Raw genomic sequence first — 25,405 nt, 5'->3', positions numbered from 1 at the left:
CCCCCCCTCCCCCCGCCCCCCCGGGTTCTGTTTGTGCTTATCTTGCAGGTTTCATCATCACACAGTTCTTCTATTGACCCCTCCAAGCTGGGTCTTACAGCACATATACATGAAGTGTACCATGCAACTGGACCCTAAAAAAAGGTAGCAAGAATGTAGAAAACATGCACAAATCATAGGGGTAGTTCTCTTCTGCAAGTGTCACGCAAGAAGAGGGACAGAAATCAAACACCTACCAATTTTAATATGCTGCTAATTTCTATAAACCCTACAATTTGAACAGAAATGTTATTCACATTCTACTTGCTGGAGATTCTACCCTGATGGGTTTACTCCAGTTTTCACAGGACTCAGCACTTTAACAAAAACCAACACCTCTGGATCCTCTTGCAGATATCAAACCCAAAAAAACCATACTAGATTCTTATTACTTATCAGCCCAAATACTGTGATGCATTGAAAACAAATTACAAGAATCACATGAAACAAAAGTGTTTACGATACAGAGCAAATTTGCTTTCTTTCACATTTCTTTATTTAAATTGTTAGATTTCCTTTGGTGCTTCCATAGTCCCACATAATATACATTCACATTACTGTAGAGTACACTTGGATACCAGACCACACCACTCAGCAGTCAGTCACTTGTAAGTGGTCAATGTCATACTTGGTCCAAATACAATTAATACTGTAGTTCTTGTATAGTGCAGCAAGCATTTATGGAGTTCAGGCTCCCTACATCATAAACTCATAAAATATGCTGAGCTGGAAGACATTTGTCAGGATCATCAAGTCCAAATCCTGACCCTGAGGAAACTGACTCCTGAAATCCCCAATCACACTGTATGCCTTAGAGCATTGTCCAAACACTCCTTGAACTCTGTCAGGTTTAGTGCTTGGACCACTTCCCTCAGGAGACCGTTCCAGTGCCCAAAAACCCCTCTGGGTGAAGAACCTCTTCCTAATATCCAACCCAAACCTCCCCTGACACAACTCCAGGCCAATTCTCCTGGCTTCTGTCACCAGTCACACAGAGCAGAGATCAGTGCCTGCCCCTCCTCTTCCCCTCACAAGGAAGTTGCAGCTGCAGTGAGGTGTCCCCTCAAGTCTCCTCCAGGCTGAACAGGCCAAGTGATCTCAGCTACTCCTCATCAGGCTTCCCCTCCAGAACCTCCAACATCCTCATGACCCTCCTTTGGACTCTCTCTAGTAGTTTAATGTCTGATATTTCAGTGCCCAAACCTGTCCCCAGCCCTGCAGGTGAGGCTGCCCCAGCTCAGAGCAGAGGGGACAATCCCCTCCCTTGCCCAGCTGGCCGTGCTGTCCCTGATGTCCCCAGGACACGCCTGGCCCTCCTGGCTGCCAGGGCACTGCTGGCTCATGTTCAACTTGCCCTGGCCCAGGAGCCCAGGGCCCTTTCCATGGCACTGCTCTCCAGCCTCTCATTCCCCAGTCTGTCTGTACAGCCAGGGCTGCCCCAGCCCAGGGGCAGAATCTGGCCATTTCCCTGTTGAGTTTCATGTGGTTGGTGACTGCCTGGCCCTCTACTTCATCCATGTCTCTCTGTGGGGCTTCTCTGTCTTTAAGGAAGCCCACAGTCACTCTCAACTTAGTCTCATCATCAAACTTAACCCCTTTGAGTTCTGTGTCCAAGTGATTTATGAAGAGCAAAGCGCCTAAGATCAAGCTATGTGGAACCCCACTGGCTATCAGCCACCAGCTTGATACAACACCCCTTAAGTGTAACTCCTTGTGCTCCTCTCATCAGCCAGTTCAACTTCAACTCTGTAATGACTGAGGAAAAGAGGAAAAGGCTAATATAGATATAGACTTGAACCTTTCTCTACTCTGCAACAATTTAAACCAAGATTCCAGTCAAGATCTTCTGGTGCATCAAATTTAACCAATTACTACACCCACTTTTCCTGTGTCCAAATAAAGTCACAAATGAGAAAGTAAGTTGAAGGCCATGACAGTTTATTAGGGAAAACTGTACCTGTCTGATAATGTTGTATGAATACATATCACAGCCTAATGTCCTCCCAGACATGAACATGTCATTAACACTAACTTCCTAAAATACTTCAACTGAACCAAGATCAATTTCTGAACAGGTCTTAATACCTCCATGTAAAATCTGTTTGATTGTAGTATGATCTAATTACTGTAAAAACATTTACTAAAACAGTATCTGGCTTAAGCAAACATTAGCCATGGAACTCAGCTCAAACCTATCTTATCACTCTGTCACATAATTAAATGACATATGAGAAAGCAGGAGTACTGCTGGGAAGAGCTGTTAGGGAAAGCGTTGAGTTTTGAACATAGAATGAGACACCATGAGGAAGGTAAAGAGCAAGTCAGCCCTATGACTGTGGTCCATATTTTATTGTTAACCTTGTCTGCAGCCTGTTTCAACAAGCTGGAAATGGAGTCTTTCCTCACTGATTGTCCTTTCTTTTACAAATACTTGCTTTCCCCTCTTCATTATTCTGTATTTTACTGCTTTATGTAAGTACTAGAAGCACCGCCAAACACAGCTTGTGCAAAACAGCCATCTCCAAACATTTGGGGATGAATCTTAGAACCAAAACTACATTCTTACATGTTATTCCCCTGAAACAGAGGTGTGGGGTTAAACTACAGAAACTCACATGATCATGTGAAAGAACTGCACATTTCTGCTGCATAGGTGAGGAATGATTTGTACTTAACTGTAACTGTTGCTCAACTTCCTTTTCCAGGCTTTCATTTGTTTAAGCTATTTTTGATTAATTTAAACAAAAAATAAACATTTTGCTTCCTCACAAAGTTTTGTTATTTTTGTTTAGGAGAAAAAAGATAGGATAAACAGAAACCCTCCTTCACACTGACCTATAAGAAGAAAACCAATAGGTAAGAAATACAGACTTCAGACTTAATTCAAGGGAAACAAGCCATAAACCTCTTTTAAAGATAGTGTTTACATATATATAAATGCACCCTGCTTGTCAAAAATATTTATACAAAACTTAAGACAATTGTTAATTCTTGAGTGTTACAAACATAAAAATGCCACCTGTTTTCCAAGTCAGTTCAGCCAAGACTTCAGATTATTTATATTACTGAAAATCCCCAAAAACTTTTAACTTAGTAAACTAATGAATCACAGTGGAGTTTCAACTCAGACAACTGGCAATGCAGATACAAGTCTGAAGTTAAACTGAATCAGCAACTGAACGAAGAGCAAATAATTTGAAACTTAAAAAAAATTGTTGCAGCCACATAGCTTGCATTAATATCCCCTTGATATATGCAATTTTTATTAAGCTAACTCTTAAAATTTCTACTTACAGTAATGCTGTATACCAAAACCCCCCCCCCCCAAAAACACCCCTTACTATATTATTTATTTCAGAAAGGAAATTAAGTGGTGTATTTTTGTACATGTGCTTAGCATCCTAGTACAGGTAACAAGTAAGTCTCCATTTCCAGGGAAAGTGTGAATAAATTTAACTTATCCCTTCTGAGCCAACATCTGTCATAAGAAAGTACTTGTTATGCAGACTGGATGGCAGCTGAGTTTTTTCCAGTCAATGTGAGGTTTCATCATCAGTTCTCATCATAGGCATCAACCCTTCATTCATTTAATCATAAAAATGTGACTTACTAAAAAAGGAAAAATAGAGTCTAAAGGCACAGAATCACATAGCTGCTCTAGTAGGAGTCTGTAAACAGAGAATTGTTTGAATTTAGGAAATCCAAATCTAGGAAAGAAAAAGGCATCTGAAGCAGGCTTTTATCTAGCCAACTTCCTTAAACACCCAAAGGGCCTTGAGGTCTACGAAGTATGTACTAAGATACCGTATTTCAAAAAGCAATAAGGCAAATAGTATACTCATTATTTCAAAAAAGTTACAATGGTGTAGGCATACACAGTATAACTTAGTTACGATGCATGGTACTGTTTCTACTACATAGCCCTATAACTGTTTCCTTTCTACATAACTGGAGATTAAACCCGGTTTGCAGGTGAACACAAACCCATCCTTGTACCGCCGTCTACCACTGGCAACAGCTCTTCAGCAGCATTTGCTCTGCCACCTGGGTCACATTCTGTTCTTGCTGAGCAAAGTCCACAAATCAGAGACTAAACGCTGTCATACTTGTGAAGAGCTTCTTCTAGCTTTTGTGTCACTTTTTGAAAAAAGAGTATTTGCTGTTGCAAGAAATGCTGCATCTGTGATTTAAAGTCCCTCACGCGAATTTTGTGGAAATGATTAATTTCTGCAAGGGTTGCAAAAGAAATAATGTTACAACGTTCTTGAATGCCCTCAGCTTTTTGGAGCTCCATCTTCCCTTCTTCCACGTGCCGCTTACTCTCCTTTACTTTGGTAAGGGCTCCTGTGTAAAGAACAAAATGAAACAGTTGAACTGTGAGGAACACATAGACTCAATCACTGAACTTTAACAAGTGATTTAATAACAACAAGGATTTGTACAGGGCTTATTCTCAGTGTATTTATAGGTGTGCATATAGATACGTATGAATGAAAAGGATAAAACAAAAGCTTTTAAATGTAAGAAAAATCGCAGACCAGCGGATCCTGTGTAAAAAATGAAACTCAACACTTGTTCAAGGCTTGAGCATGCAAAAGTTACTAAAACAGCCTATTTCACAGCCTTAAATATCAGATGGTGTCCTTCAGAGAACAGGTAATCATTATATCAGTAGAAGAGTACGTGAAAGCATGAGAAAATTAGTCAGATCAATTTAAGCCTACATAAATAACAGAAAAAATAACCTTGTTAAGAGCTGGGCTATGTGAAATAACCCTTTTCCCAATTCTTGTGAAATGTCAAAAGCATATCTTAGTACACAAAATCTTGTCAATGCATGTTTTTGCTTTTACACCAGAGACACTCCAAAACTAATTTTTTATAGAACTACTAGAGAATCTAAAGGTTGATCTCAAAGTCACAGATGCCCAGACAGAACTTATGCTTATGCAGTGTTGTAAAAGGTAGCAGAAAAGCCAAGTTACAGAACCGACAATCCTCCCTCTCCTAATAGCTAATTAAGACACACATCCTACAAAAGCAAAAAAGTATCACCCAAAACAGACCTACTGAAAGCAGACGCAAAAAAATGATAGAATACAAAGACACATCTTAAGACATTCATATTATTGAACTCAGTTTCCCACAGAGCAACTTCTTTGCCTTGAATATTACATACTTATTTAGTTCATATAGCTAAACCAAATCAGCTTTTATCATCTCACTAGATTCTTGTTCCTTTACATATTTGTAACATCGTGACTCTCCTTTCAGATTACACTTCTTACATGTGACTACAGGCTACTTCCTGAAGGCCAAGGGCAGTGCCTGTCTCTGGGGGCTGGGAGGTAGAGGCAGTGTTCCAGCACACCTTCCTGGCTCCCACGGCATGACAGTGGGATGGCTAAGCACTTGGCACTGGCTGCTTCTGCTGACTGACCTCATCATCTCCAGCCTGGCCCCAAAAACACCACTGAAAGAACTTTTCCACACGCAGTGGTACCAGCACTGACACTGTGCCAGAAGATCTGTATATTGTCCTCTAAAGAGTAAGGAATCTGTGAGGTGGAGTATGATCTAAAAAACACTTAATCCCTTCTACTACAAAAAGAACACTTCTTTTCATAAAGTTAGGCTTAGCAAAATTTTTTCTGCACTCTGCGGGCATGATAGGAATCCATGCACAGCTGTGAAAAACTGAAATTTGGGACTTACTGGAAGCCAGATGTAGCTAGTTAAATAAACATGACAACTCTTCAGTTGTGATGTGGGAAACAGCCTTAGATGTTATTTCTAAAATGACCAAACTGGAAAAGAAATACTGAAATTCACAGCATCAGCAGCTGAAAGCATAGTTAAGCTCCGGAGCATGTATAACCTTCAGATTATTTTACATCAATAAAAAACATACATTACCAAACACAACTGCCCTCCAAAGTAGATTTGTGAGAAGAGAAGAGAAGAGAAGAGAAGAGAAGAGAAGAGAAGAGAAGAGAAGAGAAGAGAAGAGAAGAGAAGAGAAGAGAAGAGAAGAGAAGAGAAGAGAAGAGAAGAGAAGGATTTATGATTAGTGAAGAAATCCAGTGAGAAAAGTATGGTACAATCATTAATGCTGCTCTCTTAATGCCTATGGATCATACTGGTCCTGTAGTGGAATTTCCTTTAAAACCTGGACAGACTAACCAGATGCCAGCAATATATGACAAAGATGACACATATCATTAAGTATAAAGCTATACTTTAATATTGCTTGAGTTTTTTTTAAATGACTTTAAATAATTAGTAACATAATTAATCTTAAAATAACTACCTAGAAGGGAAATTTTATCTTATTTTAGGACAAAGAATTCTCCCTAAACACAGAGAAAAAGCCCTCCAAACCCACATGCTTTACTCTAAGAAGAAATTAATTATTTGTTTTGTTATTTTTAAGCTGTTCAACATCTACTGAAGTTTGCAAGACTTAGTTTAGCAAATCCAAGAAAAAAAGTTACTAGTTTTCATGGCTTTGAAAGCAGCTTAAGTAACAAAAAACTCTCAAATTTCCTCCAAACATCTTTCTATAATCTACACTTCTTATATTTTAATCTATGTGAGCAAAACCCTGAGCTGGAACAGAGATTTACTGATGTGGGAAGTTCAGTGATTTAACCTATAGTGAACAGGAGAACACGGAATTGGGGACTGGAGAGCAGCCCCGTGTGTACATCCCTCTTGAAGAAAAGAGTCTTGTGCAGAGATGCCTCATTAGATGATGGCAACCCCAAATGACTCCCAGCTCACAGCTCTGGACCTGCTACACCCCAGGCTGTACACCACGGACTCCTCCAATTCCATCCTCACTAACCATTACACTCAGCGCCTAATCCAGCACCTTACAGCTCCTCTGCCGCCCTTGTGGGATGCTGGAGTGAGTAAGGCCCAGCAGTCTAGAAGTACACTTGCAGAAATTTCTCCTGGTTTCTGATTTTAATTATGTGAATATCCAATACTGGTTTGGACAATCAAAAATAGCAAGATGTACTTAAAAAAAGAAGGCTGAATCACAGCAGTCCAAGAAAAGGCTACAAGATATTTTAGGAAAAAGAAACAGAAGGAGCCACCTCCCAATGCATATTAGCTCAAGGAAGCCTACTGCAGAGCACAAGCCTGGGATAAATATACACCAGTGCACTATTCCCAGAGGGATGGAATATGCAAAAATAAATTCCTGGGCTTTTTTTAGATCCAGATGTACAGATTCTGTGCAATCTTGCCCATGCATTTAAAGACCTTCTGTAAGGAATCACTTTCCAGTGATCAGGACTAGCATTCAAACAAGTGAAGAGGGCCTGGATTAAAAATGATGCAAAACATTGCTACATCTCTGTTCTTAAAGGTGGGGAAAAGCTTATATGAATGCTGCTTGTCATTGCCTAAGGCCTTACAGTAAACAGACTCCAGTGCTCACCGCATCTAAGGGTTTAAAAGAGATTCAGGTTTCAGTCCTTGTTTTGAAATATGAGATTAGACAACACAAGATGATATAAACACATTCAACAAGGGACATTTGTGCCAGCAAAATTTGTGCTTGTGTACTGTGCTAGAAGCCAAGAAAACAGAGACAATGTAGAGTTCTCAATAGAAATGAATAATTTCAAGCTATAAACACAGTGTATGACTTAAATGGGTGCTGAAAAGTTATGAGGAAAAAAGAAGTGTATTGAAACAGTAAGTTCTCATGCAACTTAGGTTTGGGTCAAACAATTTATTTTCTCATCATCTTCAGTTTTATTCCAGTAACAAATGTTTTCAGATTGTGTGAAGCATCAACTAAGGATGGGTTTGGATCCATACACTCAATCACTCTCCACAAAGGAATTACACATGTACTCCTATGATCCCATGCTGATGTATGTTTTTCCAAGTCCAAGCTGCAGCCTGCAATGTGGCCAGAAGGCAGAAGTTTTGGTGTTCCACCCTTGCAGACTGCAATCCAGACTGCTTTTCGCTCAACTCCTTAGTCTTCGTAGGAAGGCAGGCCTGCCCTGTGCCTGTCAGCACATGCAATCAGAAGCCAAAGAGCAGTGATACAAGCTAAGGATGTACCATCTTCCCCTTTCCGCCGCTTCTCAACACACCCAGACATCAGCTCTTGAGTGCTGCCTGCAATAGCCAGGAGTGAAACAGCAGCTGTGTCTGAAGCTACTAACCCACATAAAGAATTCTTCAGGGCAGAAGCCCTTTTCTGGCTCTCTATTTGCAGTGTTTACTACAATAACATCTGTTTCATGGCAAGGCTTTCTTAAAAAGCCTCCATTCTTAAAAACCACAAACAGTACACCGCTGTAGCAGCAGCAATTTATCTGTGTACAGCAATGTTGCATATGGATGAAACAGAAAGAAGCATCAGTTCAACACTGCTAAATACAGCACCTGAAGCAGTGGTAAACACCTGTTGAAGTCACTGAGATCTAAAATTCACAGTCAGTCTCAAGAATCCATTAAGTTGCCAACACATCAAAGTCTTCAGTATCTCACTTCAAAATATTCAACTTGAAAACTCACCCAGCTTGTAAGAGCCAACAGGTTAATTTTTCATAATCTATGATTGTAATACCTTTATCATTGCAGCTATTACAGTAGCTTTTTCACTTTAGTCATAAATTATACTAAAACAGAGCAAACACATGTTTTTACAATGTCTCAGCAGCTGTACCTCAGAAATTTTGTGCAAATAAAATTATGTATGCAATAAATATTTCATTTTTCTACTATTAGCAAGCTACAAAGTAACATTTAGTGCACTACTTACTAGGAGGTAAAACAACATACATTTCCACACTATTCATCTGTCCAGTATATTAAATATTCTAATAGGATGCATGATGCCCTTCAAAGCATCTTAATGAAGAGAGAGCTTTGAACTTGTCAAACAACTCCCTTCGCTTTACTTTTCTTGTAAGAAATCCAAGAAACCATCTCTAACGAAAAAGTAAAAAAACGTATTCATGATGCTGCTTTCATAAAAATACGTAAAAACAAATAATGAAACTAGAAATATTTTCTTTTTCCTTACTTACTGATGAGATTATTTAACTATAGACCTTTGCTTAAAGACTTGAAAAAGCAAACCCTGGGCAGCCGAGGTGCATGGAAACATTATTTCTAATCCAGCAGAGTACTGCCAGAGCAAGTTGGTCTACATGGTTGTCCCTCTTCCTTCAAACCTAGCAAAGATGTCTCAAATGACTAATCCAATAAAAGAATGCAAGTGGCCTGGGGAGAGAGATAATGCTTTAGCTTTATCAATGCCTTAGCTATGTGATCCAGGTCAGCCCTAGTTTACACTATCATTACCTCCAACACAAGGGAAATTGCAGAAGCATTTCATAAGTGTCCTGGTTTCAACTAGGGTAGAGTTAATTTCTTCTCAGTTGGTGTTAAAATGCTGTGTTTTGGATTCAGAATGATAATGGTGTTGATAATACACTGATGTTTGGGTTTTTGCTAAGGCATGTTTATTCCACATCAAGGACTCTTTTTTCCTCCCTTCCTAGTCTCATGTTCTGCCAGTGAGGAGGTGCACAAAATAAAACTGGAAGGGAGCACAGTTGGGCAGGAGATTGAAATTGACCAAATGAATATTCCACACCACAGAAGTCATGCCCAGGATATAAACTGGGGGAATTATCCAGAACTGCACATCTGGTTTCGGGAACGGGGGTCTGGCATTGGTCAGTGGGTGGTGAGCAATTGCATTGTGCATCACCTGTTTGTTTCCTTCTTATTATCAGTATTATTATTTACTACTATTACTGCATTTTATTTTAGTATCAATTATTAAACTGCTCTTATCTCAACATACAAGTTTTACTTCTAGTCTCCTCCGCATTCCGCTGGTGTTAGGGTGGGAGTAGAGAGAGGAAGCAGTTGAACGAGCAGTTGTGTGGTGCCTAATTTCCAGCTATGCTCAAACCATGACAATGAGATAAGACAGCATGAAATCCAACCCTGAAAAAATCCCCAAACTTCTCCCTCTCCACTGAAAGTGAAATAGTTTGTAACAGAACAGAGGTTTTGTTACACTGACAGATTACTTTCTCAAGAAGGCTCTGAGCACTGATTAACAAAAGAAGCCTACACTGAGATTCTGCAAATTCTTTACATTTTCTGGCCAAGATTTATAATGGAAAGTAGCATAATAGGAATTTGTCTGAAATTAAAACCAGAAGACTTTTTCAGTAGAGACTGAACTAAAAGAACTGTCCTAGGGAAAATGTACCATTACAGTTATTACTATTGGAACGAGTTACTTTTCAAAATTCTAGTTTTACAGTTCTTACACCAAAAACAAGCAAGTGATTTCAAAACCAAAGGCAAAATTCTGCCATTTGCTTTTGGTAAGTGCCAACACAATAGTTTTCAAACCCAGTCTTTGTGTTTAAAAGATTATATTCTTCTCATTAAGGGCACAAAACCACTTAAACAACATTCTTTTTTTCCACAGTAAATGTCAGAAGTGTAAAACTCAAACACATCAATTACTTCAGTATTATAGAGATTTTTGTAGATACATGAAAATGGCCATAATGCTTTTAGAACCTGCAGCCTAACAACAGTTAAAGAAGTAAGATTTGTTTTTCATTGTTTTGTTGCCCATTGCTCAAAAAGAGCCCAGAATAACATAATGCTATCCTGTAAATTTAGGTTTATACATTACAGCACTCTGCTGCCATTTAGGTCAACACTGACTGACTACAAAATAATTAAAATCAGACAATTATTTGTTCTTTCAGGTACCCCGTTGCAAAGGTCATTGAAAGCTAACACTACAAAACACATTCTTCAGTTCAAATTGAAGTCACTTTTTAATCTACATAACTCAAGAACACACAAGTCTTTCCTAGATATTTCAGAATATTTAGCCGTAACCTCATCTGATGGTCTTAACTTACAAATTGATTTAATCAACATAAACTAACAATGATGCTAGAATGAACAGTGTAAAATTTCCATTTTTCAAAACTACCAGAGTTACTGATAGTCTAACTAACATCTAGTATTTTTAAAATTTTAAATAATATCATTATTAAGATCTGATTAGACTCCTTGAGCATACATCTATCAGAAAGAGTACACATACAGAGGAGGAGCATACAGAGCAAGTTTATTTATCTGAATCTACAAGGACTGTGATCATACCTGTGCATGTTTGGAGAGTGTGTCTTGGTTTGAAAGTCAAGTATCTGCTAGGGAAGGGCAGGACCTCCCCCGAATGGAGAATTCAAATCCCCTCCCTCCAAATTATCATAATTTAGAAAATTAAAGGGACACTCAGACAGAGGTATGGCGGTAGGAATAACAGTTCTTCACTAGTATATAAAACAAAGCAAAACAAACAAGTACAGCATTAACAACAAAACAGTACAAATAACCTCGAGGGCTTTGCTTCACAAAAACCCAGGGCAGTTTGGTCTTGGTGCCCCTGCAGGACCCTCAGAGCACCAAGCTGCAACAGTGGAGAAGTCCCAGGCTGGTAGCTGGGATGGCAGGATGTCCTGCCAGGGCAGGGGCAGGGTGTCCCGGCAGACCAGGGGGTGCAGGGTCACACTGTAGCAAAAAGAGCAGCGCCAAAGAAGCCGCGACGGCTGAGCAGAGCTGGCCCAGCTCCAGTAGGGCAGGTGGAGGAGCTCAGAATTCCAGGGCGTGCAGATGATGGTAGATTTCCCAGAACCAGGCTTTCTGGTGACAGTGAACTCCTCCTGCAGCAAGCAGCAGCCTGGCCGTGTCATCTCTCCGGATGGTGTAAACCAGAGAGACAAGCTGCCTCCAGCTCTGTCCTTCACCTGCCCCAAAACTCATGTTATCTCTCCCTCCAAGAGAAACTCCCAGAGACAAAGGAAGTGTAGCCAGGTGCTACAAAACTCCTCTCCTTTGGTGCCTTTGTTCTGCTTGAGCACCCATAAGTACCCAGTAGTTAGTTTCCTAGCAACTTATGGGAAAAATTCTCTAAGTGAAAAAAAAAGAAACAAATCTAATCCCCAACAGAGTGTAAAATGATCACACTACTGAAAAAATATTTAAATTTCCACACTGTCAATGTGCATTTCAGTTCCAAAGTACCCCAGAGGAATCTATGAGCTTCAGTGTGCAGCAGCTCCAGTACGAATGTTTTGTTGGGCCATGCTACACCACATTGCTACGTGACCAGATGCCACAGCGTGCCTTTGGGGCTGGTAACAGAAAACAAGAGCAACATGGTCAAGTAAATGAAAGAAACATCACAGAATTATCATTTAATACATCTACCATCCCACATAGTGCCATTAACGAAATTTTTAAAAACTCCAACAAAACATAATGCTAGGTAACTACAAAGAAAAAAATGTGTAAAATGAGATGAATATTTTCCATTCAAATCTTGAATGCAGAGACATCAAAATCATTATGTTTTGATGTATTGTACACTAGCAGCCTTCTAAGCAAACAAATGACCTTATTTCAGACACTAAAGCATGTTTAAACTGTGTTTGTGAATAGTTTTGACTTTACAAGCATCTACAATGATATCTGAAAGGAGGCTGACCAGTATTTATTTGACTGTAAAATTCAGTTGAACTATGTGTACAGCTGTTTGTTATCACAAATATAATATTTTGCACCACAGCCTGAGAGGCAGATGCTAACTAATGCCAGGTTTGTCCAGTTCTAAGGCATTCCGTACTTTTTGGCACTCACATATACCATTTAAAAGAGTTTTTCTTTGGTGTAATTTTAGCTGGCAGTGCAGACCAGGGGGACAGAAAAGAGTGAAACATGAACTAGGCTGGTCACCAGAAACACAGTAAATTTGCCCATTAGAAAGTTAGTCATGTTTTTCAGGACCACACTTGAAAATTTAAGCAGTTGGAATCTGCAGAAGTTCCAAGATGAAACTTTTCAGTCATTTTTCTTACTTCTCATTCGTTTGCATCAAACTGAGGCACCAAACAAGCTCTTTAAATACAGAACTCTGCTTTTCCAGAATTGGAGTTGGTCTATTACAGTCTGGTTGTCACAGCTTTTGAACACGAATTTTTCCCAATTAGGATACTAGAAATAAGCATTTTATGTTAGAAAGATGCTACAGACTTTTAACAGCTTTTGTAAACACCCTATGCATACTGCTGACTTCAAGACAATAGAAATTATGCTGCCCATGGATAAAATAAATTAATTCTCAGTAGAAATGTTTAACAACAAAGAAATGCCTCCTACTCCTCCTCTCCGAAATGAATGTAAGCACTATTACATTAAATGCTGACTTCTTTCAAAATTTTTGTAAGATTCATGAGATTCATTTTTGCAAGATTCATGTCCATCCACATCATGGACAGAATGATGAGAGAATTAAAGTAAAAATGCAAGTTCCATTGACTCTTGCATCACTGTTTTATTGGGGCACAATGAAACACCTGCTATTAAGGCTAAAAGGGAAGCAAAGAACAAATAACACTTACGGTTTACTTGTCTATTATCACCTGCTTAGCTCCACTACTGTCCTAGAGCAAATAAAACATGTATAGACAGTTTAACATAAATTCATACGAAAAGAGACAAGATGCAAATGAAATGCAGATACTGGTTTACTTTATCCTAGTACCCTTTAATTGCCCTCTCAGATTTCTGAATGCTGCAGTTTCTCTGTAAGAACAAAAAGAAGTAGAATTCCTGTTGCAGAGAAAAATACTCGAGGTAAGCCGTCATTACTGCAATAAACTAATATATGCTATATTATACAAAGGCAGAACATGTGAAAACTAAATATAACACTATACTCACACTATTTAAAAGAAAAGCTTCTTTAATATACTGCTAGTCAGGCAGCATAGCTATTCATGCCCATAAAGATTCAAAATCACAAAAAAATCTAAAAAAAAATTAGAATAGTAAGTTGCTTTTTACCATGGGACAACAAGGCAATGTAAACTCCGAATCACAGGATGAACCTGCTTCTCACATTGTTAATGAATGAACTGCATGTAGGCATAAAAAAGGTAGTTTAGTTCATTATGATTACAAAAGTTGCCCACACATGATGTGTACCTACTTAAAACAAAGGCTGAAAACATCACACTTCTTCCTGTTACACTACAATAACAACCCTAAGTCGCTGGCAAGAACTGAACAGATTGTTTAAATGCTGGTAGGTTGTTCGGGTTTTTTTCCATTTTATTTAAGTCCTCATGGCTTTCATGAAAGATACAAACAAGAGTGCATAAGAAAGCATGTGCCATTTGTTTACTCTCATCTGCTGATAAGCCTCAAATATAGTTTCCAATTTTTTCAATTAAAATTTTCAGATTCTGTGCTATTTGAACCAGGTAATTTAAAATACATAAGGTGCCACCTGTATAAGTTTATACAGTATTCACTTACTGACTTGGCATTTTAACTGTTCAAACAAAGTCTAACAATGAAGTCATGGAAATATGCTGCAAAGGCTGAAATATGTCCTTGTTTCAAAGGTGACTTACAAATTAAAAATCGGTCAGCTTGTTTGCTTTTGATAACGTGCTAACAAAGAACTGGAAGAGCTGAGGGAGCTTCCTTGCATTTTCAGTCTACCAATTCTTGTCTTCTGTGTTTGGATGGAAGCTCTATCAGCCAGACTAGGAGCATGCAGAGCTTCAGGAAAACCATCCTAGCAGATAGATTCTTCATAGATCTCTCAAAAGGCAATGCTTTGTTTTTTAAATAGAATTACTTCCTCTTTCTACAATATAATTTTTAATTCTTCAATGTCTATACTGTTCTGCTACTCCCTAGCTGCTCACAGGCCCTTGCCAGTAGACAAGGCCTTACTGCTTGTGGTGAACACATAGTATGGAGAGTTTTCTGTGATATGACTAAAAATCTAAAGAAATTTTATATTTATTTACATATGCATTGCCTGTAGTCAAACCTAGAGGTGTGAGCTTCAATCAAAACTTTTCCTTTTAGGACTAAGACTTTCTGGTGTGCGGTAATGCATGTAGTCTCTCTCATGGAAGAAACAGCTATAGTCTTCCTCTGATACCAGCAGGTTTTGAAAAAAACCAAGCCACTGTTGGTTTAATATAGTTTTATTAGCTATAAAATGTCTCTCTGTTACTGAAGGTGTATGATACCAGACTAACTTCAAAAGGTTATAGGAAAAAGACCCATCACAGCAGCATGAATCTCGCTCCCCTAGAAAGCCACAGACATTGTGGGGGAGTGGAAAAGAAAAAAGAATCAAACATTTAGAAGATCCATGCACTTTTGAGACAGTCAGGGCATAAAGTCCTTTTTTCTCTTTCTGTTTAATTTTCTTCAAGTAAAGCCATTGCTCAGTTTTAGTTGTTTACTCCTGTCTTCCTGACTTCACACAAACTAAGGCAGCTGTAATGTTATACAGTCTCTAAATGTGAAGATTCTTTCACATTTTAGCTTCATCTCCTTAAGGTTACCTTCAAATATTGTGAGACAGTATTGGGTAATGCAGCAGCAAGCAGACAGCGTTACATCATTACTGTAACAGCTATGGGGTGGCTGACACAGCAAAAAAAAAGAGAAGTCATCCTGCAGCAGTACATCCTTTCTCACTAAAGCTCATACACAGATGAAATGCCCATCTCTTTTTACTGCTGCAAGGGTCACCTGGCTAGGATTACATGCCTAGCTCTTACCCAGCAGCTACCTGAGTTGAAGCCCATGCAAAGTGTATGCATCTGAGGGACAGAGGAGAAAAAAACCCTAAAAGCTGGATAAAAAGAAAAACAGTGATGAGAAAAACCAAGTCTGCACAACAAATTGAAGTGCTTAGGAAGCAAGCATGGGAGAAAAGCACTGCTTTTATACTCTGATATAAAGTTTTAGGTGCCAATATTAACCAGTCTGATTTATTCATTAATTCAAATACCACTTCTTCCCCCTGTGGGGAGGTGGGATAAGGAAGCTGAAAATGTTAGTGTTCCAGGTTTCAGTGCTGTTTGGGTTTTCTGGTGCTTTAAATTTTGATGCATTTCTGTCTGGATAGATTTTTCACCCACACTTTTGTAAGATAATTCTAAAAACACAGCAAGTGCATTCTTTAAAGCCTATGTCTAGAATTAAGTTTGCTCCGGGCAAATAAGACCATTTGCCTTATTTTACTTTTCACAAACAGTGACCAAGAAACAATAAGACATTCAGGTATTTTTAAAAATAATTCTCTTAAATCCTGGCATGCAAAGGAAATGGAATTGCCTGTATCTCAGGAAACATTTAGACTACTTTTTCAGATTTCTTTTGTAAAAACCATAACCAGAAGTTTGCCAAACATTAATATCATAACGTTGAGAGAAGAAATCTGGACAGCAGAGATAAAACAGCATGTTAGTCAGTACTTCTTACACTGTCATGAATCACAAGAGGCCAATTATAGTAATTCCTAAAACAGAACTTGAAAGGATGAAATCCAAATTTCCCCCAACTTCTCTACTCTCACTAAACAAATACGAAGGCAAGGGAGTCAGACATGAATGAGCGAGGATATCAGCATATGCTGTCTCCAACCCCACAAGTGCATGAATTTGCTGAACCTGAACTTGCATGGGCCTGCACTGAACATTTGTGTTGAAGATTACAGAAACAGGAAGATTGCATCAAGTCAAGTGGAGCTGTAGCAATTAATACATAGAAATTATTTCACCAAGAATGCCTAGGGAATTTCCCCATGTAGATCTAAAATACATAAAGGAGAAGGTATTGTCCATTACAAATGGGAAGCTGCTTTGCTTCTCAAAATTACAAAAATCTGAACCAGTATTTCTTTGAAGATACACCAGTTCTGCAACAGAAAATTACAAAATACAACTTAGTTTTTTGAGCCTCTAGAACATAATATCCCTCTTCTGCAAATGTTTTGCTGGAGGCTAAAGAAAACTGTGTACAAGTGTTTCTGTCTAATATGTACCTTCCATTCCAAAACCCCACATATATTCCCATGAATATTTTCATGCAAGCGCATTAGAAGCATTTACCTACATTGAGGGCTAAATTCATGAAAGTACTGGGGTGTTTATAAGCTTGAGATACCATTCTGCCATTGTCTACCCTATCCAGACACTGGTTTTCCTTAATCACTTAGTTTTCCAAACAAAACCTATACAACAACAAGCTGTTGTAAGGGGCTTATGCCTTGGTTGGTAGGTTCTATGCCAGCCTCATTGGGATTCTCAAACTACATATTTCCACATGGAAATGTGCAGTTTCCAACTGAGCACATTCTTTGCTGTAGGGTTCAATCAAATGAACCCTACAGCAAAAATATATATATCTTTGCTTATACCTGGACTAGGGTGCATATGAAATCAAGAAAGGTCTCAAAGTATTGACCTCTTGATCCTCGACTGGCACATGGTATAGAAATGTTCAAATACTTCCTCTGTCTCTCCTGTAGCAGAAACTTTAACTCTTCCTTCCCTGGAGAAAATTCCTTAAACACTAGGAACTCAAGATGAAAGAAAAGGAATCTTGTATATGAAAAGAGGAAGAGGAATCTTGTAAATCTCCTATTGAAGCTATTGCCATTTCAGAAAGTATCAATTAACAATATAATTAAGAGAACAGTTTGAAAATATTTCCATAGTCTGTTGGAAGTGTTTTACACAAATGTTACACCAGTGTTTTATACAAATTACACAACTCAGATCACATAGGATGTTCTCAGCACAGAACGCAGAAAGACCTGAATTCCAAAACAATTAAAATCACGTTTCCTCATAAGATGCACACAAAGCAACAGGAAGTCTTACATGGCTTTGATTCCTAATTCTAGAGAAAAAGACAAAGCCCACACAGAGGGAAACTTTTAATTCTGTGGCTTTTTTTTGCATGAGTTGCAGAAAGTTTTCTTAAAAAAAACTCAGACATGCAGAGTCCTCAGTTGATAGCACAAAATGCACTTAGAAATAACATTCAGCAGCTCTTCAGCTAACTGCACTACAGCAAAAGCATAAAAGGACAAGACAGTGAAAATTACAGAATCAGAGAATAAGCCAAGCTGGAAGAGCCCCGAAGGTATCACCAAGTTCAACCTATACAGGACAACCCAAGAGACACACCAGGTGCCTGAGGGTACTGTCCAAACACTTCCTGAAATCTATCCAGCTTGGTGCTTTGACCACTTCCTTCAGGAGCCTGTTCCAGTGTCCAAAAACACTCTGGGTGAAGAACCTCTTCCTAATATCCAACCCAAACCTCCCCTGACACAACTTCAGGCCAATTCTCCTGGCTTCTGTCACCAGTCACACAGAGCAGAGATCAGTGCCTGCCCCTCCTCTTCCCCTCACAAGGAAGTTGCAGCTGCAGTGAGGTGTCCCCTCAGTCTCCTCCAGGCTGAACAGGCCAAGTGATCTCAGCTACTCCTCATCAGGCTTCCCCTCCAGAACCTCCAACATCCTCATGACCCTCCTTTGGACTCTCTCTAGTAGCTTAATGTCTGATATTGCAGTGCCCAAACCTGTCCCCAGCCCTGGAGGTGAGGCTGCCCCAGCTCAGAGCAGAGGGGACAATCCCCTCCCTTGCCCAGCTGGCCGTGCTGTCCCTGATGTCCCCAGGACACGCCTGGCCCTCCTGGCTGCCAGGGCACTGCTGGCTCATGTTCAACTTGCCCTGGCCCAGGAGCCCAGGGCCCTTTCCATGGCACTGCTCTCCAGCCTCTCATTCCCCAGTCTGTCTGTACAGCCAGGGCTGCCCCAGCCCAGGTGCAGAATCTGGCCATTTCCCTGTTGAGTTTCATGTGGTTGGTGACTGCCTGGCCCTCTACTTTGTCAGAGTCTCTCTGCCTTTGAGGGAGTCAGCAGCTCCTCCCAGATTTGCACCACCTGCTTAGAACATACTTAGTGTCCCTTCAGGTCATGCATGAAGATGTCAAAGAGCACAGGGTTGAGGATGGAGCCCTGTGGAACCCCCCTAGTGACAGGTCTCCAGTCTGATGTCACCCCATTCCCTGTAACCCTTTGTGCCCAGCCCAAGAGCCAGTTCTCGCCCATCCTATAATGTGTTTGTCCAGAAGGATACAGTGAGAGACAGCAACGAAAGCTTTACTGAAATACAAAAAGATCACATCAATTGGCTTCCTTTGATTACCTGTGTGGATCATCCTGTCATAAAAAGAAGACTCAGTAAGCAGGACCTTCCTCTCATGAAGCTGCACTGGATGTGACCAAGGACTTCACTGTCTTTCAGGTGTTTTTCAAACCTCCCAGAATAATCTTCTCCATAACTTTACCAGGCACTGAAGCGAGACTGACAGGCCTGTGGAAGGAGTCATCCGTCTTGCCCTTCTTGAGAACTGGGACAACATTTGCCAGCTTCCAGCTAGCTGGGACCTCTCAGGATTTCCAAGATTGTTCAAAAATCATTGAGAGAAGTTTTGTAATGACATCACCACCCATCTCTTTGAGGTTTCTTGGATGAATCCTATCAGGCCCCATAGATCCAGCTTGAGCTGGGAGGGTTGACTGGGATTTGATCATTCTTACACTCATGGTCCTCCAGCTCTATGAATAGACACAGGCATGTTTTGGTACAGCTGCCTTTGTTCTTCCATCCTTCTCATATCCAAGGGAGTATGATCTTGGGGTTTATTGGAAGTAAAAAATACATTTGAATTGTAGCAAATATGTAGAAAAAAAAAATAGCACTACTCCTCTAATTTCAGAGTTCCTCATTTTAAAGGCAAGGCCGTTTAATCAATGTATCAGTCAGGCTGCTGCTTCTGCCGTTTATAAGGGCACCTTTGTATCATTTTACTACTTAAAGAGGTTGTACACTAGAAAATAAAGCCCTTGAAGAAAGATATATCAGCTCTATTTTTCAGATGATTTCTGATCACAAACACAGTTTCATAGCTGTTGACTACACAAACAGATATTTGTATAGTCTATAGTGACAATACTATTTCTCAAAACTGGCAACCATCCCAGACAGTAAATTTAAAACAAAGCCTTTATGTTGCAAGAACACTAAACAGTTCATATTTTCATCTGAAGTTTACAGATTGGAATTGAAAACCTGTACCTTCTTAAAAGTACCTCTGAAGAGTAATAAACCAGTAATATATGGAGTGCAAAACATGACTCTCAGTTTTCCTCTAGTTTGCTGTCTTGTAACAGAAACAACAACAAACACACAACCCACACAGCTCAGTTCCTGTCATGACCACTGATGCTCAAGAGACCAACCTCCAAGCCCCTGACGTATTCCTGTGACTAGCATGTACCATGGATGATACTGTGAACACAGTGCCAGCTCAGAGGTGCCAGAGGATTAATGGCTGCATGCAGGAGTGTTGGACATTTTCCCAATCTGCTTTAGCCCAAAATCAACTCTACGTACTTCATGCTCATGCACTGCTCTAGTTATTTACAAGAACCTTCGGCAGTTCAGCAAGGTAAACTTAACCAGTAAGTGTAAATTCAAATAGAACCACGAAAGAAATAAGGATGGTTTCAGCACTTCTTATTATTCCAAATCCTCTCTTCAAAGGCTTGTCTCCAAAAATAGTTCAGTGAAGACCTCCATATAACATTAAAGCTTAAGTATGCATTATTTAAATAGTATCCACAGTCTGCTGGATATTTCTCTTTAATAAAAATATCTGCCCCTTTATTTTTTTTTTCCAGAAGCTTACAGATAATCCTATTAGATGACAACTCACTTTAACATGCTCTGCTCTCAAATGTGAGGCATTGCCAAGGCCACTCATGTCTCCAAATCTAAAATATTTGAAAGCTGTTACCAAAAACTCAACACCGCAGCAGCTACCAAAGCAACTCCTCCAATATCAACCTTCACACTTCCCTTTCTTCTTCAACATAAAATTAAAGTTGTTTAAGTTTCCACTCACAATTTTTGATATTTGACAGCAGAATGGAAATCTGACTTTGATGCACGTAATCTTTATGAAAAGCTGATTTTCCCAAATAACAACGAACCATGCACTTTGTAGCATCTCTCTTTCCTCATATGTTCCCAGCAATGCATACCTCTGTACACCTGCCTTTTTGCTTTCCTGAAAGAACTTTTCCAACTCTTTTTTACCAAATTTAATGTACTTTTCCAGATGCAAAACTCCTGGAAATGTCATGTAAGGACAAAAAGACTGATTTGCCCTGAGTGACAATTCACTTGGGATACAGAACACTACTTATTAATCTCCAAAATAATTTTCTACAAAGCTCATGCATTTTCTCGGGTTAACTTATGGATACCCATTTCTGCAGAGCATATGTGATATTTCCTTGGTCTCTCTTACAGCTCAAATGCCCACACCCTCTTGAATTTTGAGTTGAAAACTACAGTTAAGGAAAATAATAGAAAAAAGAATTAATGATGGACTTACCTACTTGCAATGGTAAATAATGTATGACTATCAATAATTCAACAGCAGCACCTCCACATATACAGCACTACAAGCATCTGCTTATCTGAACAAGTGTCATTAGTTATATAGCAGATTTTTTTTTTTTTCATTTTTGAGTTTCTTTCATTTCTGACAGATCACAAAGTACCTTACAACCTGGAAAGCATGTTTCAGCTAGAAAGATGCTGGAAGGATAACAGGGGAGCAGCATCTGTTCATGACAATAAAGGAAAAGGTTGAACAACTCCAACTAGGAACACCATAGCTGACCATTACTCTTTCAAAGACACCACAAGATGCTTGGCTAAACAAAGATGCCCCAGCAGCCTTAAACATCTCATCACACTGATGCTGCAAAACACAAACCTCCAGATGCACTTTGAACACAGTGGTCGATCAGAGGAGAACCTGCATCCTCATATTACTTCATATTCATTACCTAACAGACAAGAGATTCAAGATACCTCAGATTAATAGATGTTTCCATACCACTTGATTTCCGGGGTTTATGAACAAGCCCGATAATCTTTAATGTAAAGGCAGTTCAGTAACCACTTAGACGTGGTTGCTTTCAGAGATACACAGCCAAATTCAGCAAACCCTGACCAGCAAAACTCCCAACTATGTTTAGGCCTTTGCCACAAAACAAAAATTGTCACTGATGTGGTTTTTGTATTTCTAGTGAGAGTTTACCTGAATAAACACAGGAAGATTGAACACAAGGCCAGCAAGACAGACACAGGGCAAATTTAGCCCCTGGTTCCTGTATCACTTGCATACCACGGATACCTAAAACTTAAATTGTTTCAAAAACACGTAAGGGTCTTACCTTTCTGTACATGGATGATGTCTGGAAAGTTGGCCAAATGCCCCTGATATAGCGCTAACAAATCCATTACAGGATCTAGGTCCTGCCGGGGCTGATCTGCAAAGAGGTCCCCAATGGCATCATATGCTTCTGCGGTGAAGGCTATGGCTTGGTTGAGGCCAGCTGAAAAGGCCTGCTGGTCCAGCTCAAATGCCTGACTGAGGCACTTGAAGGAGTGCCCCACCTTCTGGTATTCCTTCTTGAAACCAGTGACCTGTTTGCGGGCAAACTCATTGGCTGTGTGATTAAGTTGCAGGGCACTCTCATCCATCTTCTTGGTGAAGGCTTTGAAGCCATCCACCTGGCTTTCCACCTCCTGCAAGTCCAGGATGGCCCCAGGGCCTGTGGGGACACTGATGGTCAGAAAAAAGTTGGCACCCACCATCTCATCCTTCTCAGCCTTGCGCTTGCCCTGTTTCCAGGCCTTCTCATCCGTGCTGGGACAGGTGAGGAAGTGCTGGAAGGCATCACACTGAGCCAGCACGGGGTGGCTGCACATGTGGTCCATCCACCAGGCCAGCCCTTTGCGACGTTTGGAGATGAAGTCCTCCTCAAAGCGACCAGTGGCCTGCTTCTCTGGCAAGTGGGGCACAGAGATGACAGGGAACTTCTCAGCCAGGCGCCCATAGAGCCAGTCAAAGTGCTTGTAGCGGCGGTGCACCTGCTGCCCGGTGTGGCTGGGCACCAGCTTGTAGGCGATGTAGCTCTTCATGCCCTTGAATTTGGTCTGTTTGGTGGGGTCCTCGATGGAGCACTGGAAGGGGTAGGGGTTCTCTTGCCACTCGGGGCCCCTGGGGCCGAGCACCACGCACAGCTTATCCCCGTCCTTCACGAAGCCCGACGCCTCGCCCAGCACGAAGGCCTCTCCACCGGACTTGACGAAGGTGGAGAAGCGATTGAGATTGCGGCTCACCGTGGCCGAGCTCTTGGCGGCGCCGCCGCCGCCGGGCGGGTGCGGGTGTCCCGGTGGGTGCCCCGCGCCGCGGGGGCCCAGGGACGGCTCGGAGCGGGTGGACAGGCGGTACCGGCCCGAGGCGCCGCCGCCCGCCGCCTCGTAGTCGGGGTAGGAGCTGCCCAGGGCGCCCGGCTCGTCGGCCACCGTGGAGCTGTCGTCCCAGTCGTCGTCCCAGTCGTCATCGCTGCCCTGGCTGGGCTGGTACGAGCCGCCGTAGGGCGGGAAGGGATACCCGGCGGGGGGCGGCGGGAAGGGCTCGGGTGGAGGCTGCTGCGCCGCCGGCTTGAAGGCGGCGGGGGGCGGCAGCGGCTCGAATCCGCCGACGGGGACGTTTGCGTAGCGGGCGGGCGGCGGCGGCTCGGCGGCGGGGGCGCGTATCACCTGCACGTAAGAAGCCGGGAAGAGCCCGCGGTCCCCGCGGCTGTTGACGCCCTCCAGCCACCCCTCGATGTCCTGCTCGCTGCACAGGCTCAGCACCTCGTGCTCCCGCAGCGAGATCTCACCGGGGTTCTCCGACCTGAAGTCGTACAGCGCCCGCGCCCGCAGCGCCATCGCCGCCCGCCGGGGCGCTCCCTGCGCCGCCGCCCCTCACCGCGTCGCGCTAGCGGGGCTGCGGCAGCAGAGTGCCGCCGCCCTCGGGCTCCTCGTCCCGTCGGCGGCCTGCCCGGTGCCGCTCCCGGTGCCGCTCCCGGAGCGGGCGCGGGGCCGGGCCGTCCCACGTCGCCAGTTGCGCTAATCCAGAGCCGAGCGGCAGGGCGGAGCAGCCGAGCGCAGAGCGGCCGCCCCCATCGATGGCCCCCCGGCCCCCGCCCTCTCTCCGCCCCCTGCCGGCCGCGGGGCCGGGGGGGTCTCCCTGGCCGCGTCCCGCGGTCCGCTCGGCACCGGGGGTCTCTCGGCCCCGCCGGCCTCCGCCGCTCGATCGCCACCGCCTCCCGACCCCTCGAAGGCGCGCCAGCCCTTCCCCGCGTCCGGCCGGGAAACTTCCCGAGCCCTGAGGTCTCGTCCCCGCGCTCCGGCCGCGCTGGCGTGGCTGGCGCTCCTCCGGCTGCCCGCTGCCTGCAGAGAAAAAGAGTGTCAGGGCGCCTTCTGCTCGTGGACAGCGCGTTTTTTAGCCTTCGCGAAAAACGTAGTCATGCCGCTGATGTCGGTTTTCTGTGGAACAGCCTCAGTCCGGTCGAGGTGCTTTTTTCCCTGTGTGGTTATTTCCCCACCTGCTCCTCCTGGTCCTGGTGTTGTCTAGTCGTATGGATCCCGTCCCGTTAATCATCTTTGACCTCTCTTTGGATCCTAGGTGCAAATTTCTCTCAAAACTTCTATCTGCTCACAAGCAATTGAAAGAAGTTTTTCAGAGGAGATGCTCAAGTTTCTAGTTTCCAGTTCTTCATGATTTCCCATTAGCATGCTATCCCATTAGCATCTGGATATCTAGTTTATTTTTCTGCCATAGTTTAGGGAGTATGTTACTTCATGGATCTTTGTGTCAAATACTTTGTCTTCATTTGGGAGCGATTCACTGGCATGCAACAAGACCCACTGTTTCCTTTCATCGCTGGTTTTAGTGTTTGATGATACCTGGGCTTTACTTCTTGCACTTTTTCTTTGGACCTTCATTTTCTCCAAAATTAGGGCACATATCATCACACTACTTTTCTGTTACTGTTGCTCAGTTTGTCTACTCAACTTTTTTTTTTTTTTTTTTTTTTTTTTTTTTTTTTTTTAAATATGCCAGCTCACTCCAGTCCACCATGTTAGCCCCAAACTCCTTTAATGCTTAAATCTGGAAGTGTGTTTTAATTAGTGAGTACAGTGCCCAAAGAAACATGTAATTCACCGTGCAACCAGCTCTTCGGTGGCCAACCCTGTGAAACACATTTGTGTTGCAGCAAGTTTACAGAGAGCAATTCTGAGTATCTACGGCAGTGCTAAGGTGAGAAGCATCAGTTGTCTCCCTGCGAGAGAGCTGGGAGCTGGTAGAAACACCCTGAGCTGACCTGGTCATGATCACTCACCCCCGACCAGCAGGTCCTGAGGAGATCCTCAAGTCCTGCATCAGTACCTGTTAGTGCTCCTAGAACCACCAAAGAAAGCTCTTTTCCCGTCACTCAGCGTTCCGCCCCTGCAGCTGGTGCACTGTCAGTGTCTGCCTTTC

The 25,405-nt window shown here is 42.0% G+C and overlaps 1 protein-coding gene across 1 annotated transcript; it reads right to left on the bottom strand.

Moving 5' to 3' along the window:
* Nucleotides 1-1,960: 1,960 nt before the first annotated feature.
* On the bottom strand, nt 1,961-23,928 carry SNX18 (sorting nexin 18). The gene is made up of 2 exons (XM_066339043.1): nt 22,263-23,928; nt 1,961-4,383 (listed from the first exon to the last, which is right to left on the bottom strand). The coding sequence occupies exons 1-2, from the start codon at nt 23,806-23,808 to the stop codon at nt 4,130-4,132; spliced, it is 1,800 nt and encodes a 599-aa protein (XP_066195140.1). The 5' UTR covers nt 23,809-23,928; the 3' UTR covers nt 1,961-4,129.
* Nucleotides 23,929-25,405: the final 1,477 nt, after the last annotated feature.

Source organism: Sylvia atricapilla, chromosome Z (genome assembly GCF_009819655.1).
Source record: "Sylvia atricapilla isolate bSylAtr1 chromosome Z, bSylAtr1.pri, whole genome shotgun sequence".
NCBI classification, from domain to species: Eukaryota; Metazoa; Chordata; class Aves; order Passeriformes; family Sylviidae; genus Sylvia; species Sylvia atricapilla.
Note: the sequence above shows the minus strand (reverse complement) of the source record. Positions and strands in the feature narration are given on the sequence as shown.